General features: G+C 35.1%; 1 protein-coding gene across 1 annotated transcript; it reads left to right on the plus strand.

The window, feature by feature from the left end:
• The first annotated feature begins 17475 nt into the window (after window positions 1-17475).
• Window positions 17476-18844, plus strand: LOC149551004 (uncharacterized). The gene is made up of 2 exons (XM_089786556.1): window positions 17476-17983; window positions 18331-18844. Exons 1-2 carry the CDS (start codon window positions 17649-17651, stop codon window positions 18719-18721), a joined length of 726 nt encoding a protein of 241 aa, XP_089642682.1. The 5' UTR covers window positions 17476-17648; the 3' UTR covers window positions 18722-18844.
• The last annotated feature ends 294 nt before the right edge of the window (window positions 18845-19138 follow it).

Below are 19138 nucleotides of genomic sequence, written 5' to 3' on the forward strand. Positions count from 1 at the left end.
TGGGTAGATTAAAGTAAAAATGTTCATGCCCATTGACAGGAGTTTTGATAGTTCATTTTTAACTTGAAATCACTTGTAGTTTTGTCGTCAACTTATCTTCTTCTAGTTATTGTTGAATCACATCTTTAATGAATACTGAATACTAAATATATAATGTTTATTTTTGTGGAGAAATATAATACCAGCGACGAAGTTTCTTGTCACACAGGTCTGTCCTGTGCCTGTAGAGTGCCTCTGATCATAATTGTTTTGCTTCATACGAATCCCCGCCATTCAACTTGAGAAATTGTCAATTAAATTTTATTTAAAAGAAATATATTTTAACTCTTGCTCATATGATCAAGGAGAATGCTGAAAATGATCAAGGGCCTTTTAAAAAAGGTGCTGGAGCAAATATAGTCCTGACGGGGAATAAGGATGTTATAGTTATTCTGGGTCCCGCCTATAAGGGTTCAAGCTTAATAAATGTGAAAAGTGATTATGTTAGGGTGTAACTGGCTTTGGCACGGATGGAGGTAATGCTTCAATTTACACCCTTTCAAAATAAGATCCTCCCAAATTAAGGTCAAGCCTCTCAATTGTGTGAAAGTCTGCTGTCTGTGCATTTGGAGACGATGACAGAGATGAACAGCACTGATATGAATAATAATAACAATGCTGCAACAAGGCACAATAAAATAGAAACTCGTGGTGATAAACGGGATTTTACTTTAATCAAGAAATAAAGGAAGTATCAAAATACACAATAAGCTTTTTAGAATCCAGAAATAGAGCAAATGAATTGCATAAAAAGTGGCAATTGATGAAGGTAGTAGAATCCATATAATAGATTGATATGACTAATGCTAGTCACGCTAATAGGTGGAGCTTACTAATGAGAAGAGTGCAACTACAACTAGATAAATGACGATTATGCTCACAAGTCACGGGCACATGATTGATTTACAGTTTCACTAACTAGATAGGTGGTGATTATGTGCATAGGGCATGGGCTTTGGCTAGTTGTGACAACTGGTATCTTGCAGTTTTCACAGAGGAATGAACTCCATTTGATGCAAGGGGGTATTTAATATTTTTTTTAAAGAGTAGATGGTTGAGTAGAGTAGTGCAAGGGCATAGTCTTGGCCAAGGATTACTTGTGATTTTGAGATAGAGCAAATGAAGTTAAAATTTCTTTCCTTCATTGGGACCTTGCGGAGGAAATTTATGTGATATTTTAATGGTTTTGTGGTGAAAGGAAAAGAACAATTGAATTAAAGGTTAAGAGATATTTGTATGGTTTGAAATAGTCACCCATGATGTTGTACTAGAAGTTGGATTTTATTAAGAGAGGAGGATTATTGTGTTTAAATTAATGCTATTAATGACTAGTCGTTAATTATTGTCTTCTATGTTGATGACATGTTTATTTGTAATATGTTGATGATTAGAGAGCTTGTGGATCAACTATGCGATATAGTTGATATAAACGATTTAGGAGCTAAAACCATATATTTTCGAATGATGATCAATAGAGACTAGACTCACAAAAAGTTTTGGTTAAGCATGTTGATACCATCTTGTAGAGGTTTAATATGCATGATTGTAAGCCAATCAATACATATGTGATTTGTTTTACCAAGTTAGATATAGCCAAGTAGTGAGAGTTCTAATTTGGCTTATGCCTAATCATGGTAGAGGGTAGCCTAGATATTTGCAAGGTACTTTTAATTATTGTTTCTTTATAATGGCAGTGATAATGCGATTAAGTTAAGTGGGCACACATGAGTTATTTGATGCAAATTGGTCAAATGATGTAATGGGCACCTTGGAATGCCCAAAAACTAAACCAACTGCTGAAATATATTTTTTATGCAAACTGAAAATGGAACCGATGCTGAAGATGGAACCGATGCCAAACCCCAACGAAATGACGTCTAGAATGTTACAAGAGAGGATGAACGTCCTCTATTGCCAATAAAGATACGTGATTCACACATCCAAGCTCTTATCAAATGTCATTCACAAAAATCCCATACAATAATCCGATGCTCACCAATGAGACTCACCCCTATTTGTCCTTTTCCTTCACCCTCCTAGAAGGAACTAAAACATTAATTAATTGCAAGTGCTAGAAACTTCCCCTTTCCAATAATTAATGCACTCTTTAGAAACTCCTCCCTTGCAATACAATAATTAATTATGCTTCTAGAAAATTAAATTACCAGAGGCTTCCACCTTTCCAATAATTAATACACACTCTAGAAGCTTCTCCCTTGTAATACACCAATTAATTAAATTAAATAAATATAAAGTCACCTTTTAATTTTTAATTTTAATTTATTTAATGACTTTATAAGAAATTAATTTAATTTTCTCTTATGCTCCACTTAGCCTTTGGAGAACGTGAAGGCTAAGAACTCCACTTAGTTGCTAAAAAGATGGAGACATTACAATCCGCTCTCCTTGAAATTGCTTGTCCTCAAGCAATCCAGCAACACAATGAACTCCAACCTCCTCCTGGATCCCAATTGAAGTCGTACGTGACATCTTTGTGGAGATTAAACTAGCTGCAAATTAGCATCATCAGGACCAACCACATGTCCTGCAGCCTAGCTCCCAAAACTTGTGCTAATGATGTAGTAATCAGAATGTCACCAGAAGGCGGCTCCATAGAAGATCTATGAAACCTCTTCTTCCTAACTGCTGCAACACAAAATTGAATCTTTGTAGATGGTGAAAACTAAGCCAACTCCACTCAGGTAAGTGATCAACATCAACCTCAAACATCAAATTCTCATAAAACAATGTTGCATCCATGTTGAACATAGTACTATCCCAGAAGTGAACATCAACACTTTGTTGATCGATAGTATAATATGACTCTATCACTATATCACTCACCTCATTAGCAATAACAAGTGTACTATCATCAGAGCACACATCTACGTCCACATGCATACTGCTAAACTCCTCGTTGGATGGTTCAACTAACACAAAAGTGGCTGCTGATATGACAATATCCTCACATTCTCCTACTCCCACTATTGTTGCATCGCCATCCCTTGACAAAGCTTCATATGTGGACTCATGACTTTGCACACGTCTCAACTCTAGATTGCGAATCAATAATACTAGAGCGTAAACCAACATCTACTGACTCCACTGAAATGCCCACATCACCAACATCATAGCTGGGTGGTTCTACACATGTCTTGATCCCATCCGAGGAATCAACTACCTCTTGCACTGGAGCAACTTACGAATCTTCAATATTGATGCCCATCTATCTAGCGATTAGCTGCAACATCAAATCCATTCGCCTATTCTGCCCTTGTTGCATCATATCCATTCGCCTATTCTGCTCTTGTTGCATACGCTGACCCTCCTCTAATGTACCCAATAACCTACTCATTACATTTTCTGTCATGTCCCCAATTTGGAGGCAATTTGATTTAATTAATTTAATTAATTAACTTATCCAAAATAATGAATATTTAATGAGGATGACTAATTAATTATTTTAATTAAATAAATACGTGGTATTAAGTTAATTATTTATAAAGTTATCAAATAAAGAAATATTAAAAGGTAACTTTATATTTAATTAATTTAATAAAGTGATTTGAATTATAAAATATTTTATAAAGTCACTTAATAGATAAAATAAAATAATGTTCTAGAAGCTTCTAGAGAAAATGGAGAAAAAAGAATAAATAGGCACCTCAGGCTTCATTCTAATAATCCAGTTGTTTATTTCTCTCTTGACATCAAATTGTGATTCAGTCACATAGTCTATTGTGGAGGCAAGTGGTTTCAGATAGTCAGTTGATCTTTGGGAACGAAAACTCCCTTGGATTTGCATAACTGAGGAAGTGAAATATCTTCTGAAGGGTTGCACATTTGGAGGTGATACTTCAGTCACTTCAGCTAGGGTATCATTGGGCCTAAGGCCATTTTCAGCATTTTAGCATTTTAGGAGGCATTTTTAGCAGGGCCAACATTATTGGAGGTCATTTCTAGCAGGTCCGAAATTACAGGAAGCCATTTTAAAGCAGTCCAAAAAAAGTAGGCCAAAAAAGTAGAACTGAAAAAAAAAACAGGCCGAATAAAGTAGTTCGAAAAAGCAGCTCCGAAAAAAGCAATCCGAAAAAGCAGTTCGAAAAAGCAAAATGAAAAAAGCAAGTGGAAAAAGCAGATCGGAAAAAAGCAAAGTAGAAGGGGCAGCATTGAAGAAAATTATTACAACCATCTACAATCAGGTTCTTCACTTTTCATTTGGCATATTTTTCTGAAAAATGTAGGTTTTTAGCTGAGTACAAATTATAGCTTCAACACTTCACTATTTCACATTGTACTTGTCTTTGTTTGCCCTTTGGCATTATTGGTATCAAAGGAAGGCTAGGATTTTGCAATTGAAAGAGCGTTGTAATTTTTAGACTATCTATATTGCAACCCTAGAGTTGATGATCAACTTATTAGTTTGCATTCCAATTGTTTGAAAAAATATCAATTGGTTGTAAGTTCGCTTTTTGGCATAAATAATGTTATAATTTTGCATACTAAGTGTTTATATTAATGACACTTGGTTGTAAGTGCATTAATGCCATCCTAGGTTGCATCCAAAGTATTTGTCATAATTACTAGTTGTTGTAGCTGCATTTTGCAAGTAGTTTAAGTCACATATATGTATTGAATATTGCCAAAATTAGTTGCACATTCATATTAGGTCATTGTTTAGACAATCTGGAGTTTTTTTGTAAGCATTCTCTTTGATGCAAATCGAAATAAGAGTCATTGCAGCAATCTGAAAAGTTATATCAGTCATATGACCCCTTGTATGCAAAGTGTTTGACAAAATTCTTCGAGCTTTCAATCAGCATTTTAAGGTCAGATTTGAGCAGGACTATTACAGTGGTATCAGAGCTTGCTTGCAAAGTGTTTGAAGAAATGTCAAACAACTGAAGTATAAATATTTTTGGTGTTTGAAGAAGTTATAACCTGTTGGGGTTATTACATTTTCCTGATCTGGATCGATATACATTTTGTCGAACACTTTTTCCTTTATCCAGCTATCTCAAATTCCCTATAAGACCTCCACAAGATGGCAGGACTTATAGCTCTGATACCACTGTAATGGGCACCTACTGGTTATAACTTCATGAAACACTTTGTAAGCAAGCTCTGATAACACTGTAATGGGCACCCTGGAATGCCCAAAAACTAAACCAACTGCCGAAATATTTTTTTTATGCAAACTGAAGATGGAACCGATGCTGAAATTATATTAATTCTCAAAATGATGAAATCAAGTACAAAGCAATGTATTCCAAAGGCCAAACCCCAAGGGAATGATGTCTAGAATGTTACAAGAGAGGATGAACGTCCTCTATTGCCAAGAAAGATATGTGATTCACACATCCAAGCTCTTATCAAATGTCATTCACAAAAATCTCATACAATAATCTGATGCTCAACAATGAGACTCTCACCCCTATTTATCCTTTTCCTTCACCCTTCTAGAAGGAACTAAAACATTAATTAATTGCAAGTGTTAGAAACTTCCCCCTTCCAATAATTAATGCACTCTCTAGAAACTCCTCCCTTGTAATACAATAATTAATTGTGCTTCTAGAAAATTAAATTACTAGAGGCTTCTAGCTTTCCAATAATTAATACACACTTTAGAAGCTTCTCCTTTGTAATACACCAATTAATTAAATAAAATAAATATAAAGTCACCTTTTAATTTTTAATTTTAATTTATTTAATGACTTTATAAGAAATTAATTTAATTTCCTCTTATGCTCCACTTAGCCTTTGGAGAACGTGAAGGCTAAGAACTCCACTTAGTTGCTAAAAAGATGGGGACATTACAAATGATTAGATGGTCAATGGTTCACCAATGGCTTTGTATTTACTTGTTTGAAAGAGTAGTGAGTAATTGAGTGAGAGACAATTGCAATTGCATTGTACACCATTAAAGCAAACTATATAGTTACTACACATGCCACTAAGGATGCAATATGTTTATGTAGACTTGGTAGTGGTATTAGTTTTGATTGTGGGATTGTGATGATTAAATATGACTATGTATATGGCAAAAAGTACCTTATATCATGCTCATGCTAAGAATGTTGAGTATTATCACTTTGTGTGAGAAATGGTTGAAAATAATAAGTTATTGATAGTGACCACAAATAAGTCCTCACATGGTGTAGGATGACCACAAATCTAATCACACAAGAGTAGGTCTATAGGCTTGGCTCCACTTACTCACCTACTACCAATAGTGTTATGTAAACAATATGATATTGATAAGTTGCATTCAAGTCTTTAATTGTAATATTATTGTACATGAAATTACTTAATGATGTGCAAAGACTAAGAAATTGGTCTACATCTATATGTTGTTGGTTATTATAATTGTTTTGGTTGGTTTTTTGTTGATTGTGTATTTACTTATGTAGATTCTATTATAAATGTCATACTATCATGCCTATTTATGAAAGAAGTATATAGACATTCTCCCGATTGTAAGTGTTATCACATCTCTTTCCAAATATTGTTAAATTCTTCTAAATTTTATAATATGACATTGTAAAGAAGTCTCCAAATCAATTATATTATTATTAAATTATTAAATTATTAGATTGTTAGAGTGGGGTTGTTGCACCAAAAGACTAATCTATCAATGCTCGATACAATCACTTAACTTATAGTACATAGTAGGCAGTTAAGCCCTTTGGTATGTATTAACTTCCTTGTCATTGGAGTGACTTGACACTAACTGTCTGCTCGGCACATACTGGTGCTCGACATGCATTATCTGACAACTTATGCTCGACATACACTACTTACTCGGTATGCACTAAGTACTGTTAAGTAATGACTTTAGGGCCTATTTGGTTGGTGGAATACAATTTAAGAATTCACATTCAGAATGCTATATTTGGAATTCTGGAACTTGAAATCTAGCTTATAGTTTTGGGAATTTAATTTGACACCGTTTGGTTGACCAATAATTCATTATAGAAAACACATTTCCTCTATTTGGTTGCACAATTGGAATTGGAATACCAATCAAATAATCCCCTATTGTTGCTCCTATCTCAGGATTTAAAACTATTTGTCTTGCGAAAATTTGCCTCTATTATGTGGATGACTAAACTCTAGTTTGTTGCTCCCATCTTGTCACAGATCTAAAGAATGATAGTAGAATAAATGGAAAGGGATATAAAGTCACCATTTGTTTTAATTACAGGCTCTATTAAGTTTATCATTATTGATATAAATGTATGAGCAAGAAAATCAAACAATCTCCAAACTCTTCTTGATGAAAAGCAATGTCAAACTATCCTACATGCGAGTGATTGTTAGGTGAAGGAAAGAGAACGAAGCCATGTATATGCAAACCAAAAAAAAAATCTCCACTTATAGCCACAAGAAATGATGGAGAACATATTTTCGAGGGTTTCATTACCTTTCAATATGTAGCAAAAATTGAGCTTGTAGAAAAACCACTTCAAAGCCAAAAGAAAATTCGGCTTCAATCTCCCTAAATTGCAGGAAAAAAAGTTCTTTCAAGCCCTAAGACATGCACAACCCAAACCATAGGGCAAAAATCCCAAAATGCATACCTTTGCAAACTAGAAAACGAAAAGTCCAAAATGCACACATAAAAACCAAAGGCAAGAAAAATATATGAGCAAAGGTAATGTTCCACGAAGAGTAATAACAGAAAACAAGCGGGGAAAAATATATGTTAGTCAGACATGAAAACAAATTTCATTGTAATTATTTTGTAATGCTCATTTTGAGGCAAATTGGAATTAAAATGAGCATTAGACCAATTCCACCTATTTAGGTGGAATTTCAAATCTAGATCTTGGGGGATAAATGGGTATACAAGATTCTTATTTTTTCAATCCCAATTCCGATTTGGTAAACCCAAACAGTGGATTACAATTTTTTAAGAGTTTCGTATGCCAATCCCCTTCTAATTCTGGCAACCAAACGGGCCCTAAGTGTGTTGTCACTCATATGTCAAAACCAAAATGAGATCAACAATTTTCCCCTTTGACATGAGTGGCAAAAACACTTTATCATGCATATATAACCTTAACTTGAGCATAACTCAGTTAATCTATATTCTTTACTCGACTCACATACAAAATTTCAAAATATCAAAATTTTGCAAAACTGATGACTTATCAGTCATACCTCAAAACTTCATAACTCCCCTTGAGTTGATTGTTCTATGTTGTATTTGAATTTGATACTCTTGTTGAGTAAATTTACTTCAACTGCTGGCTTACTCTGTTTCTACATTTACTCCCCCTTTGTGTAATCTCTCACTTTCTTCAATACCCCCCTTTTTTTGACACTTATGTCATGGGTGGTATATGAAATGTGTTTGTCCAAAAATGTTTTGTGGACCTCCATTATCATCTTGAGTGTTGCATCCCAATTGCTGCATGCTACCTCTAGAGATTGAATTTGAACATCTAGCTTGGCAGCAAGGTCTACTAGGCCCTCATGAGTACAAATATGAAAATCTTTCTTCATTAGTGCTTCTACAATGGCTAGTTCCTTGTGCAATACCTCCATGTGTGGGGTCAACATGACTTGAATATTTATCAAGGCAACCCAAATATTTGCATCTTGTGCTTGTAATGCAGCTAGTTGACCTTGAGTAGATAACCATCTTTGAAAATGAGTCTAGTTTTGACCAGAAGACAACTTAAGAATATTACCTGTTGTTTTTAAATCTCCATGCAGTTGGTCAATAACCCTCTATGCTTCTTGTGTGAATAAATTCACATCACAAAGCTTTGTGTATAGAGAAAATATATTCTCTAACATCTTCTTTACACTCTCCATCTTGGTTGCTAAGTCAACCTGTTGTAGTGCAATGGTACTAGATTTTTTTTCATCAACCTTTGTTTGAAACCTCTTCTCAGACCATTCTAGAAGTTTAGTGTTTGTGTTTAGGTCTGGATCACTAATTTTATCAACAATATTCACCAGTTGCTCAATAATAGGTTTATCTTCATGAGGTGCTAGGAGACTGAATACATCAATAAATTTTTCTTTGATGTCATATAGAACTTGTCTTTGCTTGTGCTCCCTTCTAAGTAACTCTTAGTTCTTCTTTCTTGCTAGAGCTTCCTACAATATGCTCATTTCTTCTATGGTGATTGTTGCTAGATCAACCTTTGGAAGTTCAATCACCTCATCTAAGTTGACTTTTCCATAAGATATGCCTTCTCCAACCTTAGATGTATTAGGACTAGGCCTTGATGATTGCAATGGTGTAGCATCTACACTTGGCCAATGAAGAGTTTGACTAGGAATATGACATGCAGAGATTGGTAGGGTAACCAATGTCTAAATTGCTATTTGTTCCTCTGGTTTCGTAGTCAGAATTGACTCTTCAATCCTATTAGCTTCCTTCTCTATTTTGTCTTTTTCACCTTGTGCTTGTGAGTTAGGTGCATGACTGCCTTCCTAACCTATGTGGACTTGTGTCCCATCCTACTCAACTGTCAATACTGCTTGCATTGAAGCATTTGGCACTGATTTGTTGACATTTGATGTCACTGTGTCCTTTCTTTGATATACCACAATGGGAATTAAAATATGAGTGTCAATGGTGACACCTTCTAGTGCTTCTAGACCTCTTGTCTCTATAGATGTAATGGGTACACTAGATGTGTTAGTGTTTTGTTTCTCCCCTGCTGATGCTTTGTCAATCTCATCTGTGTTGATTAATATAGGATTAGTGCATAGTTTAGCAACTAAAGTGGAATCTTGTAGTATCCTTTTCAAGTCATCCTCTATCAAAGGATTGATGTTTTGCATTGTGTTATCAGAAACATCCTTTATCTTAATTGTGTCCTGTTGACTTGCTAGGTCCACATGGGGGGAACTGGCACTTGACATATGTACCTTAGGTACATTCTGATCTTGTTGCTGCTCTTCTTTAGCTGTAGCCTCTACATCTGCTTCTTTCTCTGTGCTTCCCTCATGTCCATCTTTGACAGATCCATCCTTGGTAATCTCTACTACCTCTTGATCATCTTTTTCTTCGCCTACCTCCCCAGGTGCTTTTTCAATTGCCTTTTCTGTTGTCAACCTATAGATAACTTTCCATATTTGGGTGTTTTCCTTGACAACCTCTTCGATGTTATTCTGTAAAATATTGAAAGCTCTGTATTTGGGAGAATCTCCCCTTGTATTATTTATGGCCTTAGTCATTGATGACTTGTCCTAATTTGGCATTACTCTGGCTAGAGTAATCTCCCTTATATTTCTTTCAATTGTTAAATTGTATTGCCACCTTTGCTCAACTCTTTCATATAGACTTTTGGGTAATGAGTTGGCAAGCTCAATATGTGTGTTCTTAAATGTGGTCATCATCTTATATACAAATTCTTCCACCTTATTCATTTCTACCTTTCCAAGTTTATCAAACTCAACATGTGTGAACCCAGATAAATTTGTATTATTCTTGATATTAGCACACAAGTTGTCTAAATCAAAAGAGGGATTGTGGCTTACCACTTGGAATTGACTGTTGTCATCTAATTCAGTCCTCTCCTCATCTGATTCAGTTGGAGCTACATATTTTCTCCTTTCTTTCTTCTCAGGCTTATCCTCCTTGGTAGCTTCAAGAGCTCTTTTGCCTTTAGGCTTGTCAACTTCTTGAGTTTTCTTTGCAATTGCCCTTGTTCTAGCCTTGGTAACAAGTACTATTGGCTTTTGTTGTGTTGGCTTCACAACTTTCCTTAGATTACTCACTCCTAGCTCCTTGGCTTTTCTTTTCTTCTACTCAACTAACTTAGGTGCTTCATTGGATTCTTCTTCCTCGACACCTTCATCATGTTCCACTTCTTCTTCTTGGTCCTCTCCTTGACCTTGTGTAAGAGGGGCTTGGGTTGGTCGACCATCTTCATCTTCATCTTCATCTTCATCATCCTCATCTTCTTCTTCTTCTTCTCCTCCTTCACCAAATCTTTCCGTTAGCTTGTTAACAATTTTGTTTTTCTTTCTCACCACAAAAGTTGTCTTCAAATCTATTGTAATTCTTGATTTGGCTTCCTCATAAGTGCCAAATGAGGTTGCACTCTTGTCTACTTCTTCTACTAATAGTGTTTTAATGGCTATTGATGCCTCATCCACATTGATTTCATAGGGTAATGGCCTAAGCCATCTAGCCCTTAGAACAACTGCTTGTACACATGTATGATCAACATCAACTAGAAAACAAACATCATCATAATATTTCTCTACTAGTGACATTGGTATCCTCAGTCTCTACTTCATAGACTTCTTTTAGTCTTCAAAATAGCTTGTCATTAATGACTCAAAGTTGTCCCTAAGTTTCTCAATGAACTCTCCAATTTGAACTGCAATAGACCTGTTGGTCTTCCAAGAAATTTTCCAAATGAAGGAAATGTGTTATGTGCATAAAAGAATATGCAAACCAACAATGAACCAAATTTGCATTGTGCACTCTTTGTCTTTCTTATGGCTCCCAAGTTTTCTGATAACTACTGGAGTTGTAACTTGACAAGGTCATAAGAGTGATCCTTCTTTACTATCTTGTAGCCTAAATCCACAGCCATACAAGACACACTATTCAATTTGTTGGATTGAAATAACTTGTGAGCAATTATTCTCACTGCAAATGCAATTAAGGGTTTTGAAATTGTGTCTATAGTCATCTGTCTTTTATTCCATACAACCCTTGTATTCTTCTTAATAACCTCCTTAGCATCAGTTCACATGGTCTTGTGTCTATCTAGGGTAGGGTACCTTGTTACATGTTGAATGATCCCTTTTGTGATCTTGGTAGGGCCATTTTCCAACCATACAGAGTGATCATGTATTCTGCTTAGTACTATCTTAATCCATTCCGTTTTGAATACATTTTGAAAATCTAGGGCACGGGTTAACCCTTTTCTCTCTACAATTTTGTTTTCCTCCTTCAACACTCTATCAGCACATAGTTTTCCATACAAATCTTTGATTTTCATGTCTCCAATACTTCCAACCTTACAAGTGTAGCAACATCTTACATCTTGTATCATCAAAACCTATGGTGGTATCATAGATAACACATTAGTTGGATCTCCCTTGTATGCTATCTTAGGAATAGCTCAGAGGGGTGGTTGTTTAATTTTATTACTTATCAATTGAACATTCAAAACCTCTTTTACTTGCTTCCTAGTAATAGTAGAAGAGCTAGATGCCATTTAAAATAACTAAGATTTGTGATAATTCAAACAACGTAGCTCAACACATGATAAATACCTTATGAATATGATGATTGGTGACGAGTAGCAGTTGAATCCAGTTCACAAATGCTTGAATCCTTCGCCTCAGTTCACCTTATGCTCTTCGTGCTCTCTTTGATCTCAAATGAATGCAAATGAGTCAAAAATTGACCATATAACCCTTAAAACTCGGCAATGAATGCTCAATGCTTACACAACTGTAAGCTCGACTATCATAGCAATTTCAACTCACTTGACTTACACATGATTTCTTCTACGCTTGGCAACCACAACGAACTCGGCTAATACTATCACCTTTAATAGCTCGACATCAACTAAAATTTCGTTTTCACTCGATAGCTGTTATGAAACTTTTCATTCTCGACAACGACATGAAAACTAACAAAACTTATAGATTTCTTCTAGGTTCTAACCAATACATTGCTTCCTAATTCATGCATATATGATCTTTTCATAACTTAGATTCTTGGAACTGATGTAAAATATATCATTGAAATATCAGTCTCAGATACCTTTTGATTGCCTAGATGGGGGTGATATGATCACCCGATCCATTGGATGAAGTGACCTCATTTGAACTTGATGTATTGCGATTCTTGCATGTTTGGTTCATTTGCACTTTGACTTTCTCAACATCAATGTTCTCTTTGCCTTTGTTGAATTCATTGCTAGGTGCCTTTGATCTTGTTGGACAATTCCTGTTGATGTGACCAATCTTCAAACAACTAAAGCATGTAGTTTAACTCAACCATCTACTGTAATCACTTCTGAAATGTGTTCTAATGCAATTCTCAACAACATGTCCAAACTCTTGACAATAGTGACAATTATACCTTGTATTCTAATCCCAATTGTAGGGTTTTCCATTGTGTTTTACCTTTGTCTACTTTTTTGTTGTCCACTTGGCATTATATCTGTATTCTCATGCTTATGTCCATACCTCTAACAATTGTGGCAATATCCTTTTTGTGTGCTTGAAATTTTGGTCCTACATTCATGTGCCTGATGTCCTTGCTTGTTGCACTTATGAGAGTAACCAATGAATTTTCGCTTAGGATTCTAATTTGCATTGTTGCTCCTACAGACATTTGTTGTATGACCTAACTTTCCACAATTATGACAAGTAGGTTTGTAGTTCTTGCCTTTGTTGCTTCTTTGTTCACCATTTTTAGACGATTCTCCTTCCCCGGTACTGGTGTATCCCAATCTAGTAGTATCATTGTTAGATCTAGGAGATCTCATCAATTTCTCAAAGTACTTGATGACTGCACTTGGTTTGTTGAAACTTTTAGCAAATTCTTTTTCTCTTATTAGATCATTTCTCAATTGTTCATTCTACAGCTTCAGAGTTGTGATCTCAATATCCTTACCATTCAATTCATGATTAGTAATCATCGCTTGATTCATTGTTTCCAGTTGGATGTTAACAATCCTTTGTACCTCTGATGTCTTCTCTTCCAGTCTGTTGGTCAATATCCTTTTGTCATCTTTAATCATGACTTTGTCTTCATCAACTTTCTTTTTCTGCTCGCTCACCTCACATAGAAATACTAATTGAAATTCTTGTTCTATTGTATTGATATGTTTCTGGATTCGATTGTGTGAAATTTTTTGCCATCAACGTTTCGAATCACACTACGTGATCCATCATCAGGATGAAGAGCAAGAGATGCAAAACAATATGTTGCAGATAATGGATGACCCAAAAAGATAAAGGGAATAGGCAAGAAGGAAGGCTCACACCCCGAGGTTGAAGCATGAAAATAAAATAAATAAAATAAGAAACATTAAAAAGGGGTAGACAGAAGGACAAGGGGCCAAAAAGGGGGGGAACACTCCCAAGGACAGACTAGAAAATAAATAAAGGAACACTCCCTTTATTTATTTTCTAGTCTGTCCTTGGGAGTGTTCCCCCCCTTTTTGGCCCCTTGTCCTTCTGTCTACCCCTTTTTAATGTTTCTTATTTTATTTATTTTATTTTCATGCTTCAACCTCGGGGTGTGAGCCTTCCTTCTTGCCTATTCCCTTTATCTTTTTGGGTCATCCATTATCTGCAACATATTGTTTTGCATCTCTTGCTCTTTATCCTGATGATGGATCACGTAGTGTGATTCGAAACGTTGATGGCAAAAATCTTCACACAATCGAATCCAGAAACATATCAGTACAATAGAATGGATTGTGGAAATTTGTTCTCTTTAATTCTTGTTCTATCTTAAGGTTTCTGACCTCTTCAGTTAGGACACCATTCTTTTCCATCAGATCTGCAATTGCTGCATCAAACTCACTTGAGTTCCCATTTGTAAATAATTCAGTAGTGTCTTCCTCTTGGTAATGTGTGTCATTCTCCTCAATAGCTATCCCTTCCCTTCTTTTTAATGAGCGCTTCAACTCATCTCTTGCTTCATTCAACTGATGTAGGGCAAGCTGGATTTCAATCTTCTGATTCTCAATGACTTTTCCCACCTTGTAGACTTCCGTTTTCAAGATCTTTCCTCAAAGATGCAAAGATTTTCTTTTCAAAGAACAAGACTCTAATACCAATTGTTGGAAATACAATAGAGAAAGTAAACTTTGAGAGGGGGGGTGAATTAGTACTTCAAAATTTTAACCATTAAAACATTCACCACACATCCATCTCACAATTTGCTTGTAAATTGAAATACCAAACTAAGCATATTCATTCATAGCATGAAAATAATAAACATTCAACACATATGGCACAAGATATTTGGTTACCCAGAAACCCTCCAATAAGAAGGTAAAATTGGGTGGGGATGACACCCAAAAATCTTCGCTACTGCAGTTGTAAAGTGTATCCAGTGAAAGTTACAATTATTTGATCATAAACTATAATCTACCTTGTGAAAGGTCTGCCCTATTAAAGACTTACAAAGACTATTAGGTCTTACCCTGTTAAAGGATTTCAACACCCTGTTAGAAGTGTGCTTGGTTAAAGGACTTCAACTTACAACAAAGTAAGCACCCTATTAAAGGATTTACAAAAGCCTGCTAGGGCTACTCGGTTAAGAGATTTTACTGATTCACCTATTAGAATGTTTCAGCCTTGATCCTTCAGTTAGCACCTCTCTGCTAGATATCAGATCACCTCTTTCTTGATGTATACTTGATCCTCTCTGATAAGATGTATCACTTCTATCATCTCTCTGCTTTCCTATGTTCTCTCTAACTAATTTTGCAAATTAATCCTTTGTCACAACTCCTTAGTCACCTTGAATGCTCTGCGCATGCAAACTTCTCTCTTAGCTCATGAACTCTTTAGGGTTTTCCTTCCTTAAGAAGACCTAGGTGACCTAAGGTTAGGTAGGAATCAACGATTGTGATTCACCCATTTTGTTGCTTAATTCATCCATTTATCTAATTGGTTTCATATATTGCATAGGGATTCTCGATATAAATTCATTCTTATCATCTAGAATTGAAAAACAACCCTTAAGTCAGCCCAAAAATGGTTTACATAGAGTCTGTACCATTACAAACAACTATGTCCAAAACTGTTTACTTGGCACTTGAAGCCTCTGATGCTCGAGATCCACTATATCTTTAATTTTGTAACTCGACCTCTAAATGACTCGACATCACGGTTCACTCGACATCTAAATCACTTGGCATGTATTAACATGCTCGTCACTAGATTGACTCGACACTAACTGTCTACTTGGCACATACTAAGTGCTAAACATGCATTATCTGACAACTTATGCTCGGCATACACTACTTACTCGGTATGCACTAAGTACTGTTAAGTTATGACTTTAAGTGTGTTGTCACTCATATGTCAAAATGAAAATGAGATCAACAACAACCACTCAACTTATAGTACATAGGTGGCAGTTAAGCCCTTGTCACGAATCCCAAGGGGAATGCTGAATAAATTTCTAACAAAAAGTATCTAAACATTCTCTTGATTACAAGTGTTATCACATCTCTTTCTAATTATTGTTAAATCCTTCTAAATTTTATAATATGACATTGTAAAGAAGTTTCCAAATCAATTATATTATTATTAAATTATTATAAGATGTGGTCATCCCTTTCACAAAAAATAGTGTCAATAGACTCTTTATTCAACATTGTTAGGCACTATATATAGAATTGTTCTTCCTCTCTCAAGCTGTTTAAAGGTTTTCTTATTAGAACAGATCACAATCTTTTTAACCATTATTGATGTCAACCTTATGAAAAATACATTACTTGCTGCCCTTCCCTTTATCTTCTTTTAGAATAGAAGCTTGTGGTTGAGTAGTCATGTGCAACTTTAAGCACATGTTTCTTGTCATGAAATTATTGTATATAGATATTGTGACCATGTTACATTTTACCTTAGAAAAAAAATCCTATAATTTGAAAATGGAGTAAGTAGTGGTCAAAGACATTATATGACTTGGTTGAAGCATTAGATAAAATAATGTATGAGATTCTATAATTGCTATGAGACTATTCATTAATTTTTTTTCTTCTAATATCATCTTTCCAACATTTAAAATGAGTTTTTTTTGCATTATACCATCATTATTCTTGTAATTTAAAGTAAAGTTGAATTACATATTTTTTTTGGTAATTTTGAAAATGACTAGTAAAATTAGCAATTTAAAAGACTCTAAAAAAGATACTAACATTGTTTGATGATCCAAAAAAAAATTTAGAAGGTGATTTACAAAGTTTCATCTAACCTATTAGTCATATGTAAAACATTTAATAATAAATTATCAACTTCATATCAACTTATGAAGTTGATAATTATATCAAATTACAAAATAATTTTTAAAATTGAAACAATAACACTATTAAAAAATATGAATAAAATAATGTTAATTTAATTTACAAATTATTATATAATATTATTGATATTATAGTTCTTAGCGGGCAAATTCTAGCACAATACCAGATTTTGATACTTGCATCACGCATAAAAAGGAAAGGAAAGGAAAGGAGGTTTTATAGTCCACGACACTATGCTATAGTTTTTGGGTTTACATATGGTGACAGTGATATGGGACTACCTCGTACTCTTTTTCGAAAGGCACTTGGCACTACAAACGAAGTGTACATACCCTACCCCCAAGTGGGATTTGAACTTGTGACCTCTCTTTCAAGAGTACTAGTAGGCCAACTCAGGCTGTACTCATGTGAGCCCGTGAAACAAAATGTCAAAAACTTTATCCATTTATTCGTGACATAAAGACACCCCTATTACTCCAATTTCAGTAATGGAAACGCATTTGCACTCCAATCTGAGTAGCTGGGAAATATTCTGAAACTTTAATTGGGCACATCCACTTTAAGGATAAGGAAAAACAGTGAGTCAATTCTGGTCCATTGAATTCCAGAAGAGCAATATCCACAATGCGTTCTTGCCTTAACATGAAGAGTACTGTGAACAATAATCTTTGCGCTCCTCTACCTTCTCTGAGACCACCTATGTCCAGAAAATTGAAAGAAAACCAAATTATCAGAGCCCAACTGGTAGAATTGGAAGCTACGAGAAAGGTGAACATACCATTTAAACAGCAAGGAGGAGAGACAACGGGAGAAAATTACGTCAAACAGACCGACAGAATTGTCAAAATCACCTTCCCAGATTCTACAAGGATTAAGTGCCTGGGCGACAATGTCTGGCAAGCTCGTCTAAAGCCTGTTACATTTTTCACCCTTACAGCCAGCTCCTCTTGTGATGTCAAGTGAGTTCATACCCACATTTTTTATTATTATCTGGGATTTGTTTTTGCGTTCAAATACCATTTTCAACAAAATCATAAGTTCATTCTCCAAAAATGGAAAATGGGAATTCAGGAAAATGGTTATTTGTTTTCCTTGACGCTTCATTTATATTCTTTAACTTCAACATTTCAAGGAGAAGATCTTTTAGTCAGCCTTTAACTCCAAAAAATTGAAATTGGGAATTCAGGAAAATGGTTATTTGTTTTCCTTGACGCTTCATTTAGATTGTTTAACTTAAGATTTCAAGGATAAGATCTTTTACCCAGTTTGTTAAAAGTAGAAACCATATTTTTTTTCTTTGTTTCAGGGTTTTCCATAGTAAAAATTCCCTCCAGTTATCTTCCAACAGGCTAGTTTTGGATTTAGTTGGCCTACCAGGGCTGAATGATGACCTGGATATTAATTTTTCTCTCCGAGGGGAACTTACCGTTCACAGGGACACACCTTCACCATTGGAGAGTAAGGAAGCTCACAATTTTAGAGGGTGGGTCAGAATGCAATTAAATGTGGATCTGCCATTTCCCTTTTCAGTGATGCCAGAGTCTGTTCTTCTTCCTGTTGGAAACGGTATTTTGGATCGCATTGTAGGGGCCATGGAGGAAGAGTTGGTGTCAAGAATTTTGAGAGATTATAATGTGTGGTGCTATACAGTCTCTAGTCACATGACTGATAGTGTTCAGCAGACTTTGGCCACATAAGCTGTTTCGCTTGCTTATCTATTAATCTTATAATGTTGTATTTTGTTTTTTTACACATCTTATTTGTGTTTTGGGATATGAAGACGTGTCTCTAGAATATAATGCATGTATATTTGAGCTAAACCAAGATCAAGTATTCTGGTTGTTGCATAATTTGGTATTTGAATTGAAGACTAGAGCTTGTCTATCTAAATTTTAATCATAAACCAATACTTTTTTTTTCCCTGCTGAATATTGATTTTCTTAAGGAAAACTTACCTGTAGGTTATCCATCTTTCCAAAATTCTGTCAAACCAAATACAGATATATTCAATGCTAGCACAATGCACTTCACATTATATCTTTAATGCATTGTCATATTGTGATCCACTTTTCCAGTGCATAGGCACAAAGTCATGTTGGAGAGGCTTTTAACAA

The sequence above is a fragment of the Cupressus sempervirens genome, chromosome 6 (genome assembly GCF_028749045.1).
Source record: "Cupressus sempervirens isolate cs-2001-9-10 chromosome 6, ASM2874904v1, whole genome shotgun sequence".
Taxonomy (NCBI): Eukaryota; Viridiplantae; Streptophyta; class Pinopsida; order Cupressales; family Cupressaceae; genus Cupressus; species Cupressus sempervirens.